The sequence below is a fragment of the Chelonia mydas genome, chromosome 16 (assembly GCF_015237465.2).
Source record: "Chelonia mydas isolate rCheMyd1 chromosome 16, rCheMyd1.pri.v2, whole genome shotgun sequence".
Classification (NCBI taxonomy): Eukaryota; Metazoa; Chordata; order Testudines; family Cheloniidae; genus Chelonia; species Chelonia mydas.
Window position 1 is genome coordinate 11406301 of NC_057857.1, and position 26558 is coordinate 11432858.

Below are 26558 nucleotides of genomic sequence, written 5' to 3' on the forward strand. Positions count from 1 at the left end.
ATGTGTTTTTGACAAATCCATGCAGACTGTTACTTATCACCTTATTATCTTCTAGATGTTTGCAAATTGATTGCTTAATTATTTGCTCCATTATCTTTCCGAGTTCAGAAGTTAAGATGACTGGTCTGTAATTCCCTGGGTTGTCCTAATTTCCCTTTTTATAGATGGGCATTATATTTGCCCTTTTCCAGTCTCTGGAATCTCTGCCGTCTTCCATGACTTCTCAAAGATAATTATCTTAACTAATTAGCCTCTCACAGTTTGTATGGCAATTTCCAACTTATCTGTATATATATCGTCTTACTATATGTTCCATTCTATGCATCCGGTGAAGTGGGCTGTAGCCTACGAAAGCTTGTACTCTAATAAATTTGTTAGTCTCTAAGGTGCCACAAGTACTCCTATAATTATCTATGTTACTTCAAAATAAATATTTCATGCTGTATTTTCTCCCAAACCTGAAGTAAGATGAACACACAGCCACCACACCATAAAGCAAAACGTGCTGAATTACTATCCCTGCTCAATACAATTGAGTAATACCTGATGGTAATGTTTTTTAAAAAACAAATATGTATAAAGAATCTGCAGTTGGTAACTGGACTACAGCTGGAAAGTCTGGTGAGAGACTTTCATGTGATATCCCTAAAACAAAGCACTTAGTGAACCACCATCATCTTCTCTGATGATTAGTACAAGAAGTTCAGGACCAGATTCTGATGGCTGCTAAGTGTCTTGCAGGATCAGGACCTTAACAACAACAGAAACTTAATATGTTGGTATCTTGGACTTATACCAGTTTCTGCAGCAATAGCTTGAATTTAATAAGGTTTGTTGGTTTTTTTAAAGGGACATTCAAAAATCATATGTTCCAAATATAAAGATTTATTTGCCTCTGTTACTAACATCTATTAAAAGTGAATAGGACTTTCATGTTTACTTTTCACTATTTATGCTCATTGTTAAGTTTTGACATTTCTACCAGCTGGGTAATTAATTCAGTTTCACTTTGTGATCAGTTTCACTTTCAGCTTCTCAGTGCTGCAATATCTGGATTGCAAATGCTGTGGGAATGATTAATGGTTTGGAAAAATGAGCACTTATCACAGGAACATTACAGAAATGTTTCTATACGTCTTCAGTGCTGTAAGAACAAGTTAAGATCTTTAAAACCTAATTTTGCAGTCTCCGAAAATTAACATTTGAAGTGTTCCGGACCCCTTTCTTTTCACCATCACATGGCAGCTGCCCTTACCTCCACTAACTCCCAGGCCAATGCGAGGTTCATCTCTGGAGACATCTGGCAGTCTGGAAATACTGACGCTAAGAGTGAGACAGGAGGCAAATGCAGTGATGGAAAGTTTAGAAACCGCACAAAAAGTCCCTCCTCCGTCAATATTTCCAGCATCTCTCCCCCCCACACAGTACATGACAGATACCGAGAGGGAGGGGAGGGATCCAGGTAGCAGCCCAGCACCCCTTCCCCAATCTCAGACCCGACAAGATAGGAAGAGCCACGCAGCCCCCCCCGTGACGAATCCATGGGATGGAGGGATATAAACAGCACCCCTGCCCCAGTGTGAGACCCAAGCAACAGCAACGTCCACCAACCTCACACTCGGGGGACGAGGGGCTTCAACCGCGAGCAGCCCTGCCCCCCATATTAGATCCAGCCCAGAGAAGGGGGGAATCCCGAGCGCCCCTGCCCCCCATGCCAGACCCGAGGGAGGGGGGGTTAATCCCGAGCGCGCCTGTCTCCAGCGGGAGATGGGGGCGTTGATCCCGGGCGGCCCTGCCCCCGCCAGGCGCGGGGTGGCCCCCAAACCAAACGGTCCCAGGCTGCCTGTCCCGCTCCGCTCCTACCTGCCGCTAAACTCCACGGGCAGGGTGAGGTCCTCCCCCGGCAGCGAGTCCATGGCGGCCCCGAGCCCTGCAGGGACACGGCGGCGACTCCGGTTGTTATTGTCCGAGTTTGGCGGCTTCGCTGGAATTCAAACGGCCGCAGCCGCTTCCGCCATCTTGTATAGCCGACTGTGAAGCCGCTGAGGCCGCTCTGAAAGGGCACGGGAGGCGGGCACGATAGGAATCTATTGGGGCGCCGCCATCTTTGCTGAGGGCACAGGCTGGGATTGTGTGGGCAAGCGCCATCTTGACTGAGGGCAGCCGCGTTCAGGACTAAGAACAAAGGAGGTAGTGATGGTGGGCAGTCGCCATCTTGAGTAAGGGCAAAAAAAAGCGGGGGGGCGTATGAGCAGCCGCCACATTTAACAGAAGAGCGAAGGAGGGTGTGACCCGGCGCCATCTTTAGTCAGGGCACGAAGATACGCATGGGAGTCGCCATCTTTAGCCAGGGCACAGTTGGAGTAGGAGGTATAGGGTGGAAAGGGTTAGGATCCCACAGTGCGTCAGGCGCTGTCTAGCCCTCCAGACTCACTAAGATACTACGGCCACCTCTGGGGTGGACAGCAGCCACCAAGGGGCGAACAGGGCTTTGCACCACAGTGGGGCGAGCGAGACTACCTCCTCCCTTACCGAGCAGGCCCTGGGGTTGCTAATGGCCCACATGCAGCACAGGACCTGGGGTCTGCTTTTCAGAGCTGTTCAGCCCCCTCAACTCCTGACCAAAGGGGAAGGGGAGCCGCTCTGAAAGCGAGGCCCTCAATGTCTCATCCAGCCCCCCAGATGGGGTTGCCAACTTGCTGATCCCAGAAAACTGAACACCCTTGCCCCGCCCCCTGCCCCGCCCCTTCTCCGAGGGCCCCCCCATCACTCGCTCTGCCCCACCCTTGCTCTCTCACTCACTCATTATCACCAGGCTGGGGCAGGGGGTTCGGGTGGGGTGAGGGTTCCTGTTGGGGGTGTGGGCTCTGGGGATGAGGGGTTTGGGGTGCAGGATGGGGCTCAGGGCTGGGGCAGAGGATTGGAGCGCGGGGGGTGTGAGGGCTCTGGCTAGGGGTGCAGGCTCTGGGGTGGGGCCAGGGATGAGGGGTTTGGGTGTGGGAGGGGGCTCAGGGTTGGGGCAGAGGGTTGGAGTGTGGGAGGGAGTTGGGGTGCGGGCTCCCAGCAGTGCTTACCTTGGGCAGCTCCTTGGAAGCGGCAACGTGTCTGTCTGGCTCCTAGGTGGAGGCGCTGCCAGGAGACTCCGTGCACTGCCCCGTTCACAGGTGCACAGGTGCCGACTTTCTAAAGTGTCGGGGGGGTGCTCGACCCCAGGTCCCGTCCCCATTCCACCCCTTCCCCTAAGGTCCCACCCCACCCAGCCTCTTCCCGCCCCCACTCCACCCCTTCATCCAAGGCCCCGTCCCTGCTCCACCACTGCCTCTGTGCGCGCCATGTCCTCGCTCCTCCCCCTTCCCTCCCAGCCTCCTGCCTCCATGCTGTGAAACAGCTGTTCACGGCAGGCAGGAGGCACAGGGAGGCGCTGATCTGTGGGGCCACCGGTGGGCGGGAGGCGCTGATGGGGTAGGAGGAGAGCTGATGGGGGGCTGCCAGTGGGTGCTCAGCACCCACCATTTTTCCCTATGCACAGGCACCACCACCGCAACTTCCATTGGGTGCGGTTCCCAGCCAATGGGAGCTGCGGAGCCAGTGCTCGGGACGGGGGCAGCACACAGAGCCTCCCTGGCCGCCTCTCTGCCTAGGGGCCACTGGGACATGCCAGCTGCTTCCAGGAGCTGGGCGGAGACAGGGCAGGGAGGGAGCCTGACAGCCCTGCTGCACCGCCGACTGGACTTTTAACTCCCCGGTCAGTGGTGCTGACCGGAGCCGCCGGGGTCCCTTTTTGACCAGTCGTTCTGGTCGAAAACCGGATGCCTGGCAGCCCTACCTCCAGATGCACTGGATTCAATGGGACCCATCTTATTTTTGCAGGATAACAAAGGTGGCCACCCATGTCCCACTGTGCAATAGCCTCTTCATATTTAATAGTAAATTCAAGGTCAGTGAGTTAGTAACACCCAACATTTGTAGAAGAATTAGGATATACCCCTTAAGTCCACTGAAATTTGGTACATTGGATTAAGAGAGAATAGAAACAGTAGAATACCATAGTACCATGTCCAAATTTTATTGCTATTTCATCTCTGGGAACTGATTTAGAAAAACTTGAAACTATTATACCCAGCTAAAATAAAAACATGTAGTACCAGACACTCAAGTACTGCAATGCAAGGTATATATTTATTTACCCAGGTACTATAGATAGATAGATTCATAAGTTTATCAGGACTAAATGGACCAGTGTGATCTAGTCTGATCTTCTATAGAGCACAGGCCATAGGACTTCCCCGAATTAGATCCTGTTTGAATTAGTGCTTATCTTTTAGAAAAACAATCCAATCTTGATTTTAAAATAACCGGTGATGGAGAATCCACCACACCCCCAGGTAAATTCTTACGATGGTTAATTACCCTCAATGTTTTCAGCCAAGTTATACCTTTGTCTGCTAGGTTGAAGAACATGTTATCAAAATTTTGTTTGCCATATAGGTATTTATAAACGGTGACCCAGCTACCCCTTAACCTTCTGTTTGTTAAACTGTATCGATTAAGCTCCTTAAGTCTATCACTATAAGGTGTTTCCCAATCCTTTAATCATTCTCATGGCTCTTCTCTGATGGATAGACAGGTACTTTGTGTAACATACCTAACAAGTATAAATCATAGAGCTATAGCTCCATCTAAAAGACCTGGTGCTGTCATATACAGTGTATGGTGGGCTAATTATCCATATGGCAAAAATCATGAGACTGTATATAGTTACTAAAATCCCAGGATGGAATTACAGTAATAATTTCAAAGCTTTTTGTTATTTTAATAGCTGTATATAGTATAATACATGGATCTAAAACCAAGAGTTCTACTTCCATAATAGTTCAGCCTGAACATACAGTACTGTAAAATTATTTTTCTAAAAATGATTTGCTTGCCCAGTGAAGAGATAAAAGATAGTCAGAAAGTACTGCAGAAGAACTGGTATTTTGCCAAAATGATTTGCGTAACTAGACATTGCATCATTAGCCTGTGTTTTGTAGCCATAGGGGTGTTCCCTTTTCTCATTGGGCGTGCGCAATTTCTGTTACTGCTACTTTCATGCATCTAGGTAGATACTTGAATACAACTGAAAGGCATAAGAGCCAATTTTCAAGATTATCAATTCCAGAAACATGCATGGTATATTTTTTTCAAATGGATTACTTTACCTTTAAAAAAATAAAATGAAGGTGACCACCTCATATGGAATTCTGTATTTCAACATTATTTTTACCTGTCATCATAGATGCAAATTTATATTTATTTAAATTTATGTATGAGATATTATCTCAAATTTGTTTTTATTCTAAGTATAATATTTCCATTTAGTTAGTGTGACATACCCCTGTGCAAACTTGATCAAGTTCTTCCTTTGGTGAGCACAGCAGCAGGCTGACTTTGCATTAAAATGTTAAACTGTCACACATACACACAAATTGTACAGTAACAGAAATGAATTCACACCCCAAAGTCACTTATATGGTCCCCATTGCCATAGTATGTGAGTGCCTCACAATCATTAATTAATTAATGTATTTATCCTCTGTCAAGGTTCCTTCCCCACTCTGAACTCTAGGGTACAGATGTGGGGACCTGCATGAAAGACCCCCTAAGCTTATTCTTACCAGTTTAGGTTAAAAACTTCCCCAAGGTACAAACTTTGCCTTGTCCTTGAACCCTATGCTGCCACCACCAAGCGTGTTAAACAAAGAACAGGGAAAGAGCCCACTTGGAGATATCTTCCCCCAAAATATCCCCCCAAGCCCTACACCCCCTTTCCTGGGGAAGGCTTGATAAAAATCCTCACCAATTTGTACAGGTGAACACAGACCCAAACCCTTGGATCTTAAGAACAATGAAAAATCGATCAGGTTTTCAAAATCAAAAGAAGAATTTTAATTAAAGAAAAGGTAAAAGAATCACCTCTGTAAAATCAGGATGGTAAATACCTGATAGGGTAATCAGATTCAAAACACAGAGAATCCCTCTAGGCAAAACCTTAAGTTACAAAAAGACACAAAAACAGGAATATACATTCCAGTCAGCACAGCTTATTTGACCAGCAATTAAACAAAAGGAAATTAACACATTTCTAGCTAGATTGCTTACTAACAGAAGTTCTAAGACTGCATTCCTGATCTGTTCCCGGCAAAAGCATCACACAGACAGACAGACGCTTTGTTCTTCCCCTCCCACCCCCCCCAGATTTGAAAGTATCTTGTCTCCTCTTTGGTCATTTTGGTCAGGTGCCAGCGAGGTTATCTTAGCTTCTTAACCCTTTACAGGTGAAAGGGTTTTGCCTCTGGCCAGGAGGGATTTTATAGCACAGAATACAGAAAGGTGGTTACCCTTCCCTTTATTTTTATGACATCCTCACAACACCTATGTGGTAGGGAGGTGCTATTATCCTAGAGATGTTTAATGTTACATAGGAAGCCAAAGGCAGAGCTGGAAATTGAATGTAGCTCTCCCAAGTCCCAGACTAGCATTTTTACCCCGGACCATCCTTTCTGTCTTCTTTGTCCTATCTTTATCTAAGCAGCATATACATTAGTTGCTTTTTATATTTTGTTACCGAATCTGGAGCTTTTCAACAATCGCAGGGCTGTATTCCCTGTTATAGCATCTGGTCTTGCAAACATTTACATGTGTTTAACTTTCCTCGCATAAGTATGCCCCCTGAAGTCAGTAGAATTATTGACATGTGTAACTTTAAGTACGCATGTAAGCATTCCCATAATAGGGGCCATAATAAACAGACCTGATCCTGAAAACATTTACCAATATGAGAAAATTTATGTATGCAAGTAGCTCCATTCACTTCATCAGGATTACCTGGGTGAGTAAAAGTTATTCATGTGTGTAAGTGTTGGCAGGATCAAGTCCTAAGATTGCTATGTTATGCTCTACTGTTACAGAAATAAGAAAGCATTTCAATTGAAAGATGCTAGATTATTATTTTTTAAAAGATGGGGCTTTATTAGAGTTTAAGAGATGCCAACAAATGAATGCAAGAAATATGAGACATTAAAAAAACTCATCAATGGTCACTGAAGTTACATTCTTAAAGAATGAAAAATAAATAACAAACAAATGGTGACACACAGGAAAGACCAAAAAAGTGCAGAGATTAACAGCTCAAATCAAAAGATGGCCCTGATCAGTAAAATAAACACTGTACAGTTAATCACACAGTTTATAGTAATTTTAAAGGGGAAAAAATACATAAGCATGTGCAAAGTTCCTATAGATAGCATTTGTATCTGATACAAATGAAATTCAGGGTAATGAACTAGTGCTGTAATTTGTGTAGGTTAATTTTTTTTAATGGTGACGAAATTTTGAATGTTAAAGTTTAAAAAAGAAAGAAAATTGATAAAAGTTTTGCTATTGTCTCGTTTGTCACCGTACTATTGGAAATGCACAAATTTTGAAACATCAACATTTTGAAATTTTGAAAAAGAATTCTGGGTTTTGTAACATTTTTCCAATTTCTCCCTCTGGTTTTTTTCAGTCAACCCTCGTGTTTGTGTGCCTCCAGGTCTTCTATTATCGTACAAATAGTACTGTATGTCTGTTGCTTTCATGTGTTACCCGCTTCCCGCAGCTCCCATTGGCTGGGAACGGCGAACCCTGGCCACTGAGAGCTGCGGGCGGCCGTGTAAATGTAAACAAACTGTCTTGCGGCCAGCCAGCAGATTATCCTGATGGGCTGCATGCGGCCCATGGGCCCCAAGTTGTCCACCACGTGTCTAACACGTGTGCCCTGCTATGAGCAACTAGGTGTGTTTGGGATTATCAGCTCTCGTCCCCTAACGCCCCTACTCTACTTGGGCTATATTGATGACATCTTCATCATCTGGACCCATGGAAAAGAAGCCCTTGAGGAATTCCACCATGATTTCAACAATTTCCATCCCACCATCAACCTCAGCCTGGTCCAGTCCACACAAGAGATCCACTTCCTGGACACTACAGTGCTAATAAACGATGGTCACATCAACACCACCCTATACCGGAAACCTACTGACCGCTATTCCTACCTACATGCCTCCAGCTTTCACCCTGACCACACCACACGATCCATCGTCTACAGCCAAGCTCTGCGATACAACCGCATTTGCTCCAACTCCTCAGACAGAGACAAATACCTACAAGAGCTCTATCAAGCATTCTTACAACTACAATACCCACCTGCGGAAGTGAAGAAACAGATTGACAGAGCCAGAAGAGTTCCAAGAAGTCTCCTACTACAGGACAGGCCTAACAAAGAAAATAAAAGAACGCCACTAGCCGTCACCTTCAGCCCCCAACTAAAACCCCTCCAACGCATTATTAAGGATCTACAACCTATCCTGAAGGATGACCCAACACTCACAAATCTTGGGAGACAGGCCAGTCCTTGCCTACAGACAGACCCCCAACCTGAAGCGAATACTCACCAGCAACCACATACCACACAACAGAACCATTAACCCAGGAACCTATCCTTGCAACAAAGCCCGTTGCCAACTGTGCCCACATATCTATTCAGGGGACACCATCACAGGGCCTAATCACATCAGCCACACTATCAGAGGCTCGTTCACCTGCACATCTACCAATGTGATGTATGCCATCATGTGCCAGCAATGCCCCTCTGCCATGTACATTGGTCAAACTGGACAGTCTCTACGTAAAAGAATAAATGGACACAAATCAGATGTCAAGAATTATAACATTCATAAACCAGCCGGAGAACACTTCAATCTCTCTGGTCACGCGATTACAGACATGAAAGTTGTGATATTATAACAAAAAAACTTCAAATCCAGACTCCAGTGAGAAACTGTTGAACTGGAATTCATTTGCAAATTTGACACAATTAACTTAGGCTTGAATAGAGACTGGGAGAGGCTAAGTCATTATGCAAGGTAACTTATTTCCCCTTGTTTTTTCCTAACCCCCCGCCCCCACAAGACGTTCTTGTTAAACCCTGGATTTGTGCTGGAAATGGCCCACCTTGATTATCATACACATTTTAAGGAGAATGATCACTTTAGATAAGCTATTACCAGCAGGAGAGTGGGGTGGGAGGAGGTATTTTTTCATGCTTTGTGTGTATATAAAAAGATCTTCTACACTTTCCACAGTACGCATCCGATGAAGTGAGCTGTAGCTCACGAAAGCTTATGCTCAAAAAAATTGGTTAGTCTCTAAGGTGCCACAAGTACTCCTTTTCTTTTTGGGATTATTGCGTATGCTAGTTGTATTGTGGTCTGGGTGGTTGTATTGATTTGTGGGTGGGTGGGGTTGTGCTGGGAGATTTGTGTTGATTTGTGCGGGTGGCAAATGAGGGCTATGTGGTGCAGGAAGGGCCTGTGTGTGTTTGGGGTTATTGTGTCTGGGTTGTGTGGATTTGTATGGGTGGAAATTGGGCCCAGGGGTGAGCAGCTGGTCCAAGTGATCTACCATCTGTGCAGTCTCCCTCATACAACCAATGAAACTGTTGCATGTAAATAAGCTGTAGAGTAAGGGTTGTGATTGGTTGAGTTATCTCTGATATCACAAGGGCCTTGGGCTCTTGGCAGGGCATAGATACATGCCGTACTGTAGGTGCATGCCATGTGGACATAATTCATAAAATCAAAATGTCTGAGAATTTAAAAATTGGATGGTAACAGACTGCAAAACCCAGTGATGATTCAACCTGGTGATATTCTGAATTAAAAGAACCTTCAGCCATGGCTGTAGGTGCTTCCATCGCTTCTTACTGACTCAGACATTTTAGGCTTGAGAGTGACACACTGAGTGACATTCCTGGATTATGTAGATATGTTTGTATATCTTAAAAGATATTTAAAACTTTCTGGTGGGATTTAAGCATTCACCTGCCACATTTGTAACATACAAATTGTAGTACTAGGCTAGTGCATGAGAGTCAGACTGTGAAACTGTTAAACATGAAACTGACTATTCTACTTCCCTTGTCCGAATTTGTTTTGGGCGGGAGGAGGGAAGACCCCAGCACCAATAATGAAAAGGTAAATACTTTCAGTTTAATGCTCTGCGGTATTACCTGTAATACAAGGAAGAACACCTGAGTGAGAGATGCTTTCCTAATTCAAGTCTGCTGGATCAGACCCATGTTTATTTATTAGATTTTTCTCTTTATTTGGACTGTTGGTTTTCACTTACTCACCCTAACCAGCTGGGCTATAGCAATGGGATTCTTAGCTCCCCAAGACATAAGCTTGGAACTGGGGCAAGCAAGTGAGCATGGACTACAGTACTTTCACCATCATTATCATTCTGGATTGCCATTCTTCTCCATGTCCATACAACTACTTTCTCTTCCAAGACAAACTGAAAGCCACATACAAGCCTGTAAAAAAAAAAATCACCCAACTTGCTAACAGGTGTTGTGCTGTGGTTCCCAACCACAGGTACGTATACCTCCACTGCTGCTGTACGCTTCCCCTCCCTACCTGTCCTAACCTTAGTGCACTGGTGTTGCCCACTTCTCATTTAATTGTACATGTGCAGACACAAAACAGAGCTGGGGTTACAGTGCACAAAACTGATTGGGAAACGTCAGGCAATTGCTGGCAGACCTGAGGACTTTCTCTCTGAACTGAGTGTAATAGAAAATCTTTGGTGCTATGCAGTTGGGGTCTGATTCTGTGAAGTACTGAGGGCTTTGAACTCCTGTTGACTTTGATGCGAGGTCAGTGTGCTCCTTACCTTGTAGCAGTGGGTCCTATGCTGTGATGCTTTCAATCGCTGCTGGTCTGAAGTCAGTTTCAAAAGCAAGTCTGCCATATGGCAGCAGAACCTAATCAGGTCAGGCTGGTTCAAAATTTCTTATAGAACATTAGGATGGATATTAGAGAGAGCTTCTTAAAATGTGTGACAGTCTGTTTACTTGGTGCAAGAAACGAGCCAATTATTGATGTTAAATGAAGAACTATATATATTACAAAAAGAAAAGGAGGACTTGTGGCACCTTAGAGACTAACAAATTTATTTGAGCATAAGCTTTCATGAGCTACAGCTCAGTTCATCAGATGCATTCAGTGGAAAATGCAGTGGGGAGATTTATATACACAGAGAACATGAAACAATGGGTGTTACCATACACACTGTAACGAGAGTGATCAGGTAAGGTGAGCTATTACCAGCAGGAGACCGGGGGGGCGGGGACCTTTTGTAGTGATAATCAAGGTGGTATTCCATCTGCTACCCTAGATTCATAAACCTGGAAATCCTGGACGCCCCATCATCTCAGGCATTGGCACCCTGACAGCAGGACTGTCTGGCTATGTAGACTCCCTCCTCAGGCCCTACACTACCAGCACTCCCAGCTATCTTCGAGACACCACTGACTTCCTGAGGAAACTACAATCCATCGGTGATCTTCCTGAAAACATCATCCTAGCCACTATGGATTTAATAGCCCTCTACACCAACTTTCCACACACAAGCTGTCAGGAATAGTATCCCCGATAATGTCACGGCAAACCTGGTGGCTGAACTTTGTGACTTTGTCCTCACCCATAACTATTTCACATTTGGGGACAATGTATACCCTCAAATCAGCAGCACTGCTATGGGTACCCGCATGACCCCACAGCACGCCAACATTTTTATGGCTGACTTAGAACAACACTTCCTCAGCTCTCGTCCCCTAATGCCCCTACTCTACTTGTGCTACATTGATGATGTCTTCATCATCTGGACCCATGGAAAAGAAGCCCTTGAGGAATTCCACCATGATTTCAACAATTTCCATCCCACCATCAGCCTCAGCCTGAACCAGTCCACACAAGAGATCCACTTCCTGTACACTACGGTGCTAATAAGCGATGGTCACATAAACACCACCCTATACCGGAAACCTACTGACCGCTATGCCTACCTACATGCCTCCAGCTTTCATCCAGACCACACCACACGATCCATTGTCTACAGCCAAGCTCTACGATACAACCACATTTGCTCCAACCCCTCAGACAGAGACAAACACCTATAAGATCTTTATCAAGCATTCTTACAACTACAATACCCACCTGCTGAAGTGAAGAAACAGATTGACAGAGCCAGAAAAGTACCCAGAAGTTACCTACTACAGGAAAGGCCCAACAAAGAAAATAACAGAACGCCACTAGCCATCACCTTCAGCCCCCAACTAAAACCTCTCCAACGCATCATCAAGGATCTACAACCTATCCTGAAGGACGACCCATCACTCTCACAGATCTTGGGAGACAGGCCAGTCCTTGCCTACAGACAGACCCCCAACCTGAAGCGAATACTCACCAGCAACCACACACCAGAACCTCTAACCCAGGAACCTATCCTTGCAACAAAGCCCGTTGCCAACTGTGTCCACATATCTATTCAGGGGACACCATCATAGGGCCTAATCACATCAGCCACACTATCAGAGGCTCGTTCACCTGCACATCTACCAGTGTGATATATGCCATCATGTGCCAGCAATGCCCCTCTGCCATGTACATTGGCCAAACTGGACAGTCTCTACGAAAAAGAATAAATGGACACAAATCAGACATCAAGAATTATAACATTCAAAAACCAATTGGAGAACACTTCAGTCTCTTTGGTCACTCGATTACAGACCTAAAAGTGGCAATTCTTCAACAAAAAAACTTCAAAAACAGACTCCATGAGAGACTGCTGAATTGGAATTAATTTGCAAACTGGATGCATTTAACTTAGGCTTGAATAAAGACTGGGAGTGGTTGGGTCATTACACAAAGTAAAACTATTTCCTCATGTTTATTCCCCCCCCGCTGTTCCTCAGACGTTCTTGTCAACTGCTGGAAATGGCCCACCTTGATTATCACTACAAAAGGTTTCTCCCCAGCCCCCCCACCCTCCTGCTGGTAATAGCTCACCTTACCTGATCACTCTAGTTACAGTGTGTATGGTAACACCCATTGTTTCATGTTTTCTGTTTATATAAATCTCCCCACTGTATTTTCCACTGAATGCATCCGATGAAGTGAGCTGTAGCTCATGAAAGCTTATGTGCCAATAAATTTGTTAGTCTCTAAGGTGCCACAAGTCCTCCTTTTCTTTTTGCAGATACAGACTAACACAGCTGCTACTCTAAAACCTGTCTATATATATTATAGTTCTTCACTGATCAATAATTAGCTAATTATTGACTAATTAAGATAAGGCTAAACAATGTTAACCTGATTAGCAGAAGGCAAGTCGTTAACTGCTTATATATGTATATATATATATGAATGAATGAATGGCATATGGCATTAAATCAATGACAATCAACAACAAATCTCTAGGCAATGCAATTACCTTTTAAGTGACATAGGCCAGTGCAGCGTATGTCCTGCAAAAGAGACACCCATATGTTTCTGCAGACACATGCTGTGTAGTCATCCTGATGAACCATCACTGTTCAAATGAAATCAGCTGGCCCACCTTTGAGAAGGTAAATGTACATTTGGCTTGCAAAGGGATAACTCTTTCTGATCAAACAAAAAGATCAAAACAATCAAATGGACCATTAACTGGAGTTATGGGCAATTTCCATGGGGTTACTGCAATGTCTATTTTACAAAATCTGCAGCAGCACCATAAAAGTTGTGAAGGAAAAATATGTATTGTTTTGAAGCAGTTAATGACATGCCTTCTGCTAATCAGATTAACATTGCTTACCTTATCTTAATTAGCTGTATGTTTTAGGAGATTATAGTAAATCCTCATACCAACAAGGTGTATGGGAGAAGCCTATCATCCATCCTACTCTGGCTGAGCTCTTTGCCATTTCAGAAATGAAGTACAAAATGAAGGGGAGTAATGGAGACCTCGTCACTTCATATGTGATTATGTGCATCCACAGGCCAAAGTCTCAGAAGGAAAAGTGCAACAGGTGTACACCTCACTAGAGCCCAAGGGTTGTAATATCAGTGGCAGAATAATTGTGTTCATGCTCAGCCTCTTTACCTGGGCTTTCCTCAGAGGAACAGGATTTGCTGCAATGTTCTCAAGTCACTCCATAATGAGCCTGATCCTCTCACTAATAGCCTGATCCTGTTCCCATTCAAGTCAAGAGCAAAATTCCCATTGATTTACAAGATCAAGCCCTTTCACTGGTGTAATCAGGAGTAAATTAAACCAAGAAAAGTGTAGAGAATAAGAAACTCAAGCCCTTCATTTTTAAAACCCCAGTTCAGTAAAGCACTTAACACATGCACACATTCTTAATTCCCATTAATTTATCCCTATTACCTAAGTGCTTTGCTGAATCAGGGACAAAGAGCATCATAAATAACATTCAGTGGCAATAAAAATCTTTTTTTGTGGGTATAAACAGCCTTTCTAAATCATCAACTCCTCAGCTGCAGATTTCAGAGACACCTGGTCCACACAGAGTTCCTTTGAAGATCCCAATGTAGATGTGGATAACACCCATGATACTATGGTCTTCTCTAATTTCATTTTTACATGGTTGCATACTTTTCTGCCAAAAATAAATCTGTATCAGTATTACACCCCTACAGTGAGTAGAGACTCATTGACTGACAAGCTACGGAGCTGAAAAATTGGTATGTGTTAACAAGAATATAAATAAAAATAAATAATCATTTCATAGGGCTTTTTATTTAAAAAAAAAAAACCATAATATGGCAGGATATGAATTGTGTTGGTAAATGGTGTTAAAAAACACTTCAGGCATAATTTTGATCTCACTTATATAGAGCAGGAATAACTTCATTGTCATGAATGGCGTTATTGGTACGAGGTCACATTCAAGCCCTTAGGACTCAATCCAGCTGTAACTGAGGTCACTGGAAAGACTCCCCATTGCCTTCATATGGGGCTTGGAAGCAGCCCTTAAACTACATTTAAAAACAAAACAAAAGCAAACGCCCAGGTGGCTTAGATACAAATTATATACATTTTTATTCATTTTAAATAACATTCTTCTGTATAAATTCTGACATATTCGAATCATACACAGCTTTTTTAGAAATACATTTGTAAGCTTAGTATATGCTTAGGAGACACCTTATTTGGATGTGTTGCAAGACTGCTGGATTTTAGTTGGGAGCGAATGTAATTTTAATGTTTTAGGCCCACGTTTTATTTTAATTGGAGACATAAATAGCAGAGTTTCTTGGAAGCTAATTTTAAAACTTCACTTTAAAGAGAAATTTTGTTTAGGTTTCAGTCTTAGGTCCTTATTTTAGAAGAGACTGTACCAATTGTCTGCCACATACTGGGTCACTTATGTTGCATTTAATATTTGGAATAGAGATATTTTATATCAGAGGTCAACTGCCCCAGAATGCCATTACAATGGTAAAGACGCTCCATTCTGCCTCATAAATTACCTCTGAGGGTCTAAGTTTATTTTGCCTGGACCAAGGGAGTGACTATTTCAATATAGGACACCTCAAGATAACTCTCCAGGCCTAAAACTTCATGCAGTTATTTCTAGCTATGATGGTTCATGAGATTTAAGACCTTAAATTCACATTAGCCCCATTATATTTTTATGTCTGCCACATCCTGTGCTCACAGAATAGCATCCTACCTTGTGATCCTGCCAGGGTGGCCCTATGCATATTATAAAATTACTGTTTTTACCCTTCACCCACACCATTAGAGGACTCTTTTTGTTCTCAGGTACTTGACTATGGAATTTCAGTTGCCTCACCCAGACTAGCGGGAACATGTGCCGTAATGGCGCTCACGTCTCAGGATATGGGCATAAGATCATTACCATTAGGAACAGCAGCCATTGATCTTTCACTGTCATTTTTCTCTGGACTGCCATGTCCCCCTATTACTCCATCTGCACCATGCACACATAGCTAGTGCATCATACCACCCACTGTCTCACCCAAAATGAACGATGTTGTCCTGCAGGACTGCATACTATTCAGTTAGCTGCTAGCAGGTGGAACAGTGGTAACCCCCAGCAGTGTGGGTATCTGTATGAGGAAGGTCTGATGACCAGCTGGCCTAGTGGTCAGCTCATGGCCTTACGGTTTCTGATAGTCTAGTCACCCCAGAGGGGTCCGAGCTGCAGCCTCAATCACCTCCTCATGCTCTAACTGCTCTGTCACCATTCAGTCATTACGAAGGAGCCAGGGGACAAAGGCAAAGGGACCGAGGCTCACCCAATCCAGCAGGTCCCAAACCAGGGCCCTTGGAGTTTATCAAACTGTCCTGCCAAGTTACTGAGCTACCCCAAATTACATTTCCCCCAAGTCATTTCCTACTAGTCTTAAGCTCCTCAGTCTGGGGCATGGTCACTGGCTTAGTAGACTCTCCTCAGTCTCTTAGGGCTTTCAACTCCCAAAGATCAAGTAGGGGGCTCTCCAAGTCCCTACTGCTAGAGCAGCCTTCACAAAGATGTTACCACCCCTGGCACAACATCAGCCTCACTTCCTGGTTACTACATGCAGCTCAAGCCTTCCTGGCCTACCTGTCTCCTTTTAAACTCTTCCTCCACTGGCAACATGCCTTGCACCTGTTGAGGGGTGGGGCCTCCCAAGTCCAATATTTCTCTCTTGCCTGCCCTGGTTCAGCGTGAGGCCTGTAAATGCCATCACGGTATCAATACTGATACTTCAGCTATCTGTGCCCAGGACCCTAGATGCCCCACCCCTAACTTGATGATTCGCCTCTCCCCTGGCTCTACTGCACCGGCGCCATCCTCTTCCTACTTATCTGTGCAAGTTCCAAGCTGCTATGGCACAGACTCTGCATCACAGGAAGCTCTGTGGCAAGTCATAAAATGCACGAAAGGCCCAGCGGACTTTGGTAGGCTGAGGCAGTTGCCAGTGGACATTTCAGGCCATGCGCTATCTCAGGGTGCACTCCCAGCTGCTCAAGAGATACAATTAGCTCATTTTCGTCCTCCCTTTGTAAAGATGCTCAGGTATGTGGTTAACAGAGGGGATACAAGCAGGCTCCACGCCCAGCGATCACAGAACTAGGCTGAACCTCAAGGAGGGAAGTTTCTCTTTACTCTTTCTTTAATTGTGTTTTGATTTCTTATCCGGTTATCCATCTCAGCAAAAGGATGTGACTGACTGCAACTATTTTTGTTTCTTCTGCTGAGTCATGTCACCCTCCTATAGGCATCCTCCCGAGTGCCTCACCTCTGTGAGGTTTCCAGTCTCTGCTAGGCTGAGGTTAGTTCCAAATCAAAGCCTGCTATATAACAGATAGAGTATCCCTCCCACAGTCCCAGTAAGGTCAGTCCGGTTTTGAAAAGTTTTATGCAAGTAGGGTCCAAAGGAAAGACTCAATGGACTTCCGGAGGCTTTGGATCAGACTCCCAGGATGTCTATGAGATGTTTTCTCAAAATTTGTGAGATAATTTGCCATCAGCAACGTATCCCAAATACTACTGCCCTCCCACCATTACAAAGTGTAAGATGAACTGACCTCCTCACTCCATCAAACATGGGCTCGGAGATAGTGCCTTCATATTCATTTATCTTGTTTTGCTTATAAGGCAGAAAAGGGCCAGAACCAAAACCCCAGATCCAGATACCACCATTTTTAACGGTGGGATAGGAGGGGTCACTGTCTGAACTCAGAAGCAAACTCTGCAGCTGGCCACTCTCTATAATGGGAGAGAACCAAAAACCAGGATCTGAAATCCGAATGAGAAGTGTCCCATCCCTGTTATAAACTAGCCTGCAGGCTTTCCAAGGTTTCAGGAAGGAACATTTGGTAGCAGTTCTTCTCTTCTTTGCAAACTCTCCTCAAGCTCCCCTAAAAGACTTCTGACACACCATAGGGCTCACTCTTTCTTTGCCTGTCAGCATTATTGCTCTATGAACTATTTCCAGAATCTAAAACGGGGGGTCATTAAAATCTCCCATGAAAAGTTACTTTTTTCACAGTGTAAAGATCAGGCAAGTAGATATTACAAAGGATACTGCCAAGTAATTACATACTGTCTTTAGTCATTTCTCTCCATTGTCATTAATCCGCTCTTCAAAAGCTTCGTGTGCAATCTATGATTTTCCTTTGTCTTTTTTCCCTTCTATTTTATCACTTAAAACATCTCTGAATGACTTGAATCCAACTTCTTATAAACTTAGGACCTGATCCCAAGCCCACAGCAGGGAATGGGAGACTTTCCATTGGCTTCAGCGGGCTTTGGATCTGGCTTATACACGGTCTATCACACCCTCCTATCACTATTTTCCTTGCCCTCCATCTCAAATTCCCTTTGTTCACGTGTGCCACATCTTAAATTAGACTGTAATATCTTTTGGGGGCAGGGATTGTAACTTATTGTGTGTACCTACAGTACCTAGCACAATGCATCCCCAACCCTGACTGAGGTCCTTAGGCACCAGTGGAATACAAACAGAATAAATAAATTAAATAAATAAATAAATAGTATTCTCCTTTTCCACTCTCTTTCTGATGATGCATGAGCCAGCGATAGCTCAACTTGGTTAACTACCTTGTTTATCAGCAGCATTGTTTTTAAACATTTGCAAAACACCACCACCCATGCATCACGGCTGTATTCGTGGGGGGCAGGTTAGGAAAAGGGTTTGATTTGTGACTCTGTTAAACATTAATTGTATTGATTTTCATAGGACAGTAATAGTTTGCCAAGCTCAGAAAAAAATCAAACAAATGATCCCATTCAAACTCCATTAAAGTGAATGGGAGGCTTTCCATTGTCTTTAAGGGGAGCTGGATTGGGCCTAAAGACAGCCTGTGAGTACAGTGAAAAGAATAAGGGAGAGAGATTGGATGTGGCTCTTGAAAAGGACCATGTGCCAAGCTGGTGCGTGAGGCACACTGAAAAAAGGTAGGGTGGAGCTGAGGTGCCCCATGGCATTATTTTTACATTGCACAGATACAGACGGAATGCGTCAGGGGTCACTGAAAGGAGCAAACTATCCAGTGCCCCTTACACCTGCTAGCGAAAGGTTCAGCATGTACTCCCCCCATTGCCTGCTGCCAGCGGTTAACAGGACAGGAGAGAGGGTCTATGCAGGGGTCATGGCGTGCTGTTAGGGGTTCTAACCAGCTGCTCACAGACCGTTATTGTCAGCATTCTTCCTCGGTGGTGCATGGATGTATGTTCATCATCCACGTTACACCTATGCATAGGAGCCTGTATTCAGGCCTACGTCTTAAAGTCACCTGGGGGAACGAGAAGGCAACCTGTGGCTATCTCCATTCTGCTGAGCCAGAAAAGGACTGTCAGCTGTTAACTGCCCCCTCTGCTAACAGCTAGTCTATCTCTGCACCAGAACAGTACGACTTTGCCTAACCAATGGACCTTTGTGTGTTTCTTGGCAACTGAGCCTCCTGACTCTCCCCAGCAAACAGCAGCTTAATGCTATAAGAACTTCTAGGCATAAATTGCGTGACAGAGTCTATATAATTTTTTTTAACTCAAATTTTGCAATAAAGAACCAGATCTGGTCAACTCTTAGGTGACGTCCTGGTTCCATTGAAGTCAATGGGAGTGTTGCCATTATCTTCAACCGGGGCAGGGCAAAGCTCAGCGCCTCTGACAAGCCTTGCTCACACCCAGCAGTCTTTATTCACAAGAGCAGTCTCGTGGACTTCAAAGGAATGATGCATGTGAATAACAGCAGTGCACGTTCATCATGGTTTTCAGGATCAAGCCATAAATAATTATGCATTTGTAACAGTACGTTTGCATTTTCTGTGGGCATTTCACAGCAAATTACCAAAGGTTACACCTCATTTCTGGAAATTGACTAGTCTCTCTTCATGATACTAGGGTCCATACCTTTAAATGAGTGGGGGAGTTTGAACTGTTACAGATAACGAGGAGGAAACACACAACTTTAAAAAAATTTCAGTGATATCAGAAGAAGAACTTTAAATGATGGGTGTCTGCCAGAGTCCCAGCTCCAGCAACATCACCATCTGATTTACATGATTTTAAAACAATCCCCATATTTTTTACAATGCCACTAACCGCTGTACAGATAAAATCTAGATGATAAAATAGGACTCATGACTTTTTTTTTTTTTTTTTTTTTACAAATAATTATAAATACAATGGAGAGAAGGTATATTACATTCTATGTACAGAACACACCATTTCCGTCAGGGTAGAATATTAAGCCAAGCCGCTATTTGTACACGTGACCCTGAGATGCCTTGTCGTCTTCCCTTGTACAGCATGTATACAAGTTCATTAACTCCTTCTACTGAAAATGGATTTCCGTGTTTTAATAGTATCGTCACTTTGTATGAGAACTCAGAAGGGGAAAAGAGTGATTGCCCACCCCCCAAAATTTTCATGATTGATTGTTTCTGCTCCCCAAATTGCTGGAAAACTGAACATGGTGACTTTAGTATGTGTGTAACATTTACCCATTTAGAAGTCTTTTAGCAGTACAGTGAAATGAACATGATTTCCCTTTTTATATATAAAAACACAAATTCGTACCAGGAAATAAAATGAAGTCTTTACAAAAGTCTATTTTCTGAAAGCCCGCTGTTAATTAAACAGGCTGCTTTTCAAAATATAGGCTACTGGTGTAGGCCTTAGCTTGGCTGGAAGTCAAAGTAGCTTTTGATTAATCGGGGGCATTGGTTACTACCCCCCTCCATCTTTTCATATAAAAATATACTTTAAGGTCAGCATAATTTCATGGAAAGTCCTTAGCAATGAATTCTATGGATCGTCATGGAAAACAATACACTGAATGCATTTCATAATTTTACCTGAAATTCATATGCACTACACTCCTTTCCTGCTCAACAGCAAGCTACACCATGCCTGACGTAAAAGAGTACGTGGGTAGAAAATTCCTTTGCTTGGAGCCTTGGTACAGATTTCGATTCCCCTTCAACGAGGACTGTAATTTTTTTAAGCCGACTTTGGAATAGCTGGAATGACTCTTGTTTTAAGCTTTATAGTTGTGCATGGGAGTTGTCAGCGTCAGCTGTCCATTTGGTGCCACTTCATTTCCGTCATCCTCCAGTAAGCCTGAAACATCAGCGTTGGGTATGCTGTCATGGTAGCTGCTAAAACTAATGTTGTCCTCCTTGAGCTCAATGGTCCAAAAAGGAGCATTAAGTTTTCTGTTTTGATATTCACGGTACATGTAGACAGCACCCACAAATCCCATCAACAGGACCACAACAATGATGATAACTGTCAAAATAATTATGTTAAATTGAGTCCAGGAGACGTCTGCTAATGCAGAAGTACTATTGTCAGAGGAGTTGATAGGAAATATAGTCTGCACAGTTGTTGGCGCTAACGTACTGTTTATCACAGTAGTTGAAAATGATGTTGGCCTGCTGGTGTTGGGAGCAGCAGTTATAAACCCTCTAGGTTCAGAACCAGGAATGACTTCTACAAATACAAAAAAGATACATAAATAAATACATATACGAACAATAAAATACATGGTGAGCCATGATTGGAGAACAGGAAATAAATGGCTCTGCCTTTTCATCACTGTTAGTATGAGTGCAACAAACTAAAATTTTAAGGTCAGAATTGTTCAGGTCCCATTTACACATCAAAGTATTTGGCCAGATTTTCAAGACAGCTCAGAGCATTGAGGGCTGAGTTCTTTTGAAACTCTGGTCATAAGCATCACAATGGGAGCTGCTGGGTGCTGAGTACTTTTGAAAACCTCCTCCTTGTTTAGGTGCCCAAATAGGAGCTGCGCTCTTTAGAAAATCTGGCCCCGATTGTGGGTGCTCTGCTCTTGAAAATCTGGCCCACCAGACCTCGATCACTCATGATGAATGCAAGTGCAACTCATTGGGTGAAATGTTGGCTCCACAAAGTCAGAGGGAGTTTTGCCATTCAGTGGAGCCAGGACTTCACCCATACAAAAGGTTTTCTGAAGAGACCTTTTACTAGTAGGGGGAGAATCTAGTCTCACATTGGATACTAGTGTGGAGGAGAATCACCTCTGAAAGGCTAATATGATACAGGCAACAGGAGTTGGGGATGATCAGCCCCTAAGTGCCAGCAGTAGGAGAGTGATTATACTTTAAAGCCCAGGGATGGATGTACAGGTGGAAAGATCCCTAACCAGAACATGTTACAACTAGACAGAGGATTTAGAATGTTTCTGCTCCATGGACCAAGTCCTGCTCTCAGCTACATCCATCCCACTCCATCCATTTTAATGTGACTGCTTGAGCGTAACTAAGAAAAGAATTTGGTCCTGTCTATGTTAGGTATTTTTATACCACCAATCACTGCAGTATTGAGCCACTGAATAAAGTCCTTAATAAAAAGTTATTACAAGTTACTAAAGGTCAACCTCCAATAAGGTTCCCACGCAAAACAGTCTAGTTAGAAGACAGTTAAGGTTAAAACGTTGTTGACACAACCTAATTGACTAGCTTTAAGCTTCCTTATCATATACACATTAAAATATATGCTAGCCATTAGACACACTAGACATGCACAGTGAAGGTATCCACCCAGCTCCTCTCCATCATATAATAAATGACCATTGGCTCTTACCCAGACCAATTTCTACCATCACTCAACCTTAGCTTTGTCTCACTAGTGGTTTAATTAGACTGTGGTGTTGATGGCATTGTTATGAATGTGCATGCTGTTTGGAAAATGCACGCTGTTGGATTTATAAGTTCTCAGGGCCCGATCCTGCTCCCATTGAAGCGAGTGGTAAAATTCCCAGTGACTTCAGCTATGCAGGATTGGAGCCTACGACCCCAAGCAACTGAAAACAGGGAGGGTTACAATGAAAACACTTATTCAGCCTTCCCTATAGCAGTCAGTGCCATTTCCACTAGAATATTCCAGCAACATTTAATTATATAAAATCAAGAGAAGGAGGAAGCTAGTATAGCTCTGTGAGATGAATTATGGTGAAATGGAGCTGTCATCCACAAAAGTTTGCTGCAGTACTTCAGCAGACAGATCTGTGATATCACCTGCTGCATTCACACCACTCGTGGCTGATCCCTGAGCCCAGTACTTCATGGATCCAAATTAAAGGAGCTCAAAAGATCATGGCCCAAATCCCGGGTGCTTCAAGGATCCTGCCTTAGCCTGCTCTTGTGACTAAGCAAATATAAAGGATCAGATTTTGTGAGTGGCTAATTATTTTTAGTGCTCCAGTTTTCTCAGTATCCAACTGGGACTCCTTAAAAGGGCCTGCTGAGCATCCACCCCCTGAAAATTAGACCCCTTTTAGTTGCCTCAAGTTGGGCTGCCCAAAATTTGGAAGCCTCCAAATTCACTAGTCACTTCTGAAAATCTTGGCCCTAAAATCTGCTAGCACGCAGTGCCTCCAGCATCTCCGCTCATGGTCGAGCAACGTTCAGCAAACAGGGAACAAAAATGCAGATCTTTTAAATATTAACATGGAAAGGAAAACAGGTGCCAAGGAAACATGATAGCTGCCTCAGCTGCCTGTGAGATGGGAGGGCAGTATTTTCCCAAGTCAGTAATCAGCTATCTCACCATGTCATTAAAGTGGCAGGAGAGGTGCAGGCTGGAAAGGGTCATTCAAAGGCAAAGGCATGTGTGGTATTATGGATCAAGGTCACTCAGTCCCTTCAACACAAAACCAATGCATTACAACGGATGGACCAGTGTGAAATTTCTATCTGCAACCCTGCAGAGACAGCCATACATAAAATTACAGCACATGAATATTAAACTTGTTTACTAATCATCCCTCTTCCCCTCACAGAAAATCTTGCAGTGTGTCCGTTCAGGGATCAGCAAGAGAATGAAGGTCACATCAGCTCCCTACTGTAATGCCTTCGAACTAAATCTCTTGGAATGGCAGGGATGAATTTGGTCCTGATACGTTCTGGAATTCTGCGCTCTCCTTCCTATGTACAACCACACATGCATGCAGCCTATCTTGTGGAGTAACTTACTGACAACCACTGGGAGAAGAACTATGGGAGAAGAACTTTCTACCATTTTATTCAGGGCTATACAGTTATAAGGTAGCTTCTTCATTGCCATCGCGCACCTGAGAGTATTAGATGCAATGAGGATGAGGACTGATAAGAGGCCTCAAAATCAGGCAATAGTGAGTTCACATCCCTGCTTTGCCACTGGATTTGTTGTGGGCTTTGGTCAAGTTGCTAACCACTCTGTGCCTTAGTTTCCCAGCTACAGAGAGGAGGTGATAATACTTCACAGAGTTGTTCTGAGCGGTTGATTAAGGCCTGCACAGCACTTTAAAGCACTACGTGTTATGATAAAAAGCCTTTATAAGGTGCCAATCCTGTAAATCCTTACTGATGTGAGAAGTGCTACTGAATGTAGTCAACTAACGCAACTCACCGAGGGGTTAAGAGTTTGCATCCAGCTCCAGAAATAAGAATACCAACCGAATTATACATAATCTTTTGTTTTGGTTTATTTCATGATATTGCCTGCCACAGTTTTGGGGAACAGATGAATTACCGAAAACCTAGGCGAATCTTCAATTCATGGATTTTAGAGTCAGAAGGATCATTAGATTATCTAGTCTGACCTTCTGTATAACATAAGATGAATATATTAGTGTCTCTTTTTATACAGGCATGCACACAAACACGCATGAGAAAACACACAAAAGTTCACTGCAGGAAAGGAACTTTATTAAATAATTTTCTGTGCCGAAACCTAGAAGATTCTGCCCTCCCGCAGCCTACTGTCTCAAGCTGTAGAGAGAACTGTCTGTCAAGAGCCATTTCCAGAATGCCAAAGATTAGCCGTGCATCAGAAACATTGCCACTGCTCCTTTCAACGTAGGCAATGTTCAGACAGGCTCTCGGTAACTGAAAACGAAGCCTGAGAAAACATTATAATGGCTACAGGGAAAACTTTCTTCCAGCTTCCCCTCTGGACTGGCCCTTTTAAAGGAATGAGTTCCCATGTCCACCTTGGAAGACACTAAAGCTGCTTCATCTTCAACAGAAAATCCCTCCAGGAATAAATATACCCAATATTCCTTCCACACCCCAGGCAGCTTGCGTGTGTCTGATCTGTTTAGGAAACATGGACACCGATTCGAGGAGAAGGGTTTACCTTTCTTGGTGCAATTGGCTCCCTCCGGGTCTCTGACATAACCTTCCTGACACTCCTCGCAATGGAACCCGGCCGTGTTGTAGAGGCAGCCAATGCATTCCCCTGTGTCTGGCTTGCATACCTTGGGTGACTGGTCTGGGTCTACATTCCCGTTACATTTACATCTAATGCAGATGCTGTCGGAATTGTAATAGCCATTGTCACACTGGTCGCAGTTCGGGCCAGTGTATCCGGCTTTGCATCTGTCACACGTTGGGATGTGTTGACCAGGTTCTGAAAAAAAGAGAGCCCATACAAATATCACTGAACAATCCCCGTGAAAGAATGTTCCTTGTACCAGTTGCATGTTTGCTCTGCATCACACTGATTTGCGCTCAGGTTCTAAAGTCAATGGGAGATTGCTCGTGTAAAAGATGAACGCTCAAGCCTTTAAAATGTAAGCGCTTTGCAGCAGAGACTTCTCTGTTAAGCCCTGTATATCTATGCTGCCCCATAAAAATAAAAAAACATGTTTAGGTTTCTAGATCTTGGTGCCCAGTCACAGAGCATAGTTAGCATATTTCCAGCCAATCTGAGATTACTACTACTTCGGGACACTTCTGTCTTTAGTGATGGATTGCAGGAAGCATCTGGCCGATTGGGACTGCATCACGGAAGTTATGGATGGACAAGAACTTTTTAGATCATCTCGACCTGGGGAAGTAGGTGGGGGGGAAGGAATCACAGTGCGTAGAAAATTTTGTTACAACCTAAAGCTAAGGTTACTCCCCCTCACACCATTTGCCTTAGAACTCAAGTATTCACCACCAACCTCTTGAAAGAGCACACAAATGACATAGGCCTAGCCTTGTTATCATTAATACGTTTCCTTATTCTTGCTTTTATAGCAAATGTAAGGGCGTCACAAAAATTCAGTCTTCAAATAAGGGACCAACCACCTACTAAGTTTGGGAAAAACTACTCTAGGCCATCTCCCCACTAGTGCAGGACTGATCCCAATGGTATGTTTTGTCCAAATTAATTTGAAAATCCCAAGCAACGGGGCTTCCGTCTCTCTTCTCTGGGAAGTCTCTTACACAGCCAGGGATGGCAGCTTAAATTTCCCCCCCGATTAATTTCATCCCATCCCCCCTTTGCTATCTCTCTAGTAATGAGATGACAAGAGCTCAAAGCAACACTGCAAAAACTGTAAGGCACAGACATCTTCACATGGCCTGCAGCCAAGCAAAGAGCCCAGATTATTTGGGGCAGGGCTATTTTCTGTGTACACTGGGTGAAATTTACCCCTGTGCAAAGGGCCAGCGTGTTGCCTATGCACTGCTTCAGTTCCACTTAAGTGGGAATTAAGGGTTGCACAGACCTGTTGCTAACTTTCTGCAGAAGGGTGAATTTCAACCACTGCTGATAACACAGACTAGCTCTCCACCACACCTAGGTCTTTTTGTCTGCAAAACAATAAAGACACTGAAAACAAGCAGCGGGAACCACC

The 26558-nt window shown here is 43.8% G+C and overlaps 2 protein-coding genes across 13 annotated transcripts in view; both read right to left on the minus strand.

Annotated features, from left to right (window-relative positions):
* CDK5RAP2 (CDK5 regulatory subunit associated protein 2) overlaps positions 1–2221 on the minus strand; it is a 104422-nt gene extending 102201 nt beyond the window's left edge. For 11 of the 12 annotated variants that reach the window (XM_043530091.1, XM_043530098.1, XM_043530093.1 and 8 more), the window contains exons 1-2: positions 1864–2146; positions 1256–1323 (exon numbers count right to left, since the gene is read on the minus strand). In XM_043530091.1, the coding sequence (XP_043386026.1) occupies positions 1256–1323; positions 1864–1916 (121 nt within the window). In that variant the 5' untranslated portion in view covers positions 1917–2146. Of the gene's footprint in view, positions 1–1255; positions 1324–1863 lie in introns of all 12 variants that reach the window. The other variant, XM_043530094.1, reaches the window with a different exon arrangement.
* A 12722-nt stretch (positions 2222–14943) lies between these two features.
* MEGF9 (multiple EGF like domains 9) overlaps positions 14944–26558 on the minus strand; it is a 78992-nt gene continuing 67377 nt past the window's right edge. The window contains exons 5-6 of the mRNA XM_037880009.1: positions 25070–25342; positions 14944–21400 (exon numbers count right to left, since the gene is read on the minus strand). Of these exons, the coding sequence (XP_037735937.1) occupies positions 20946–21400; positions 25070–25342 (728 nt within the window). The 3' untranslated portion in view covers positions 14944–20945. The remainder of the gene's footprint in view (positions 21401–25069; positions 25343–26558) is intronic.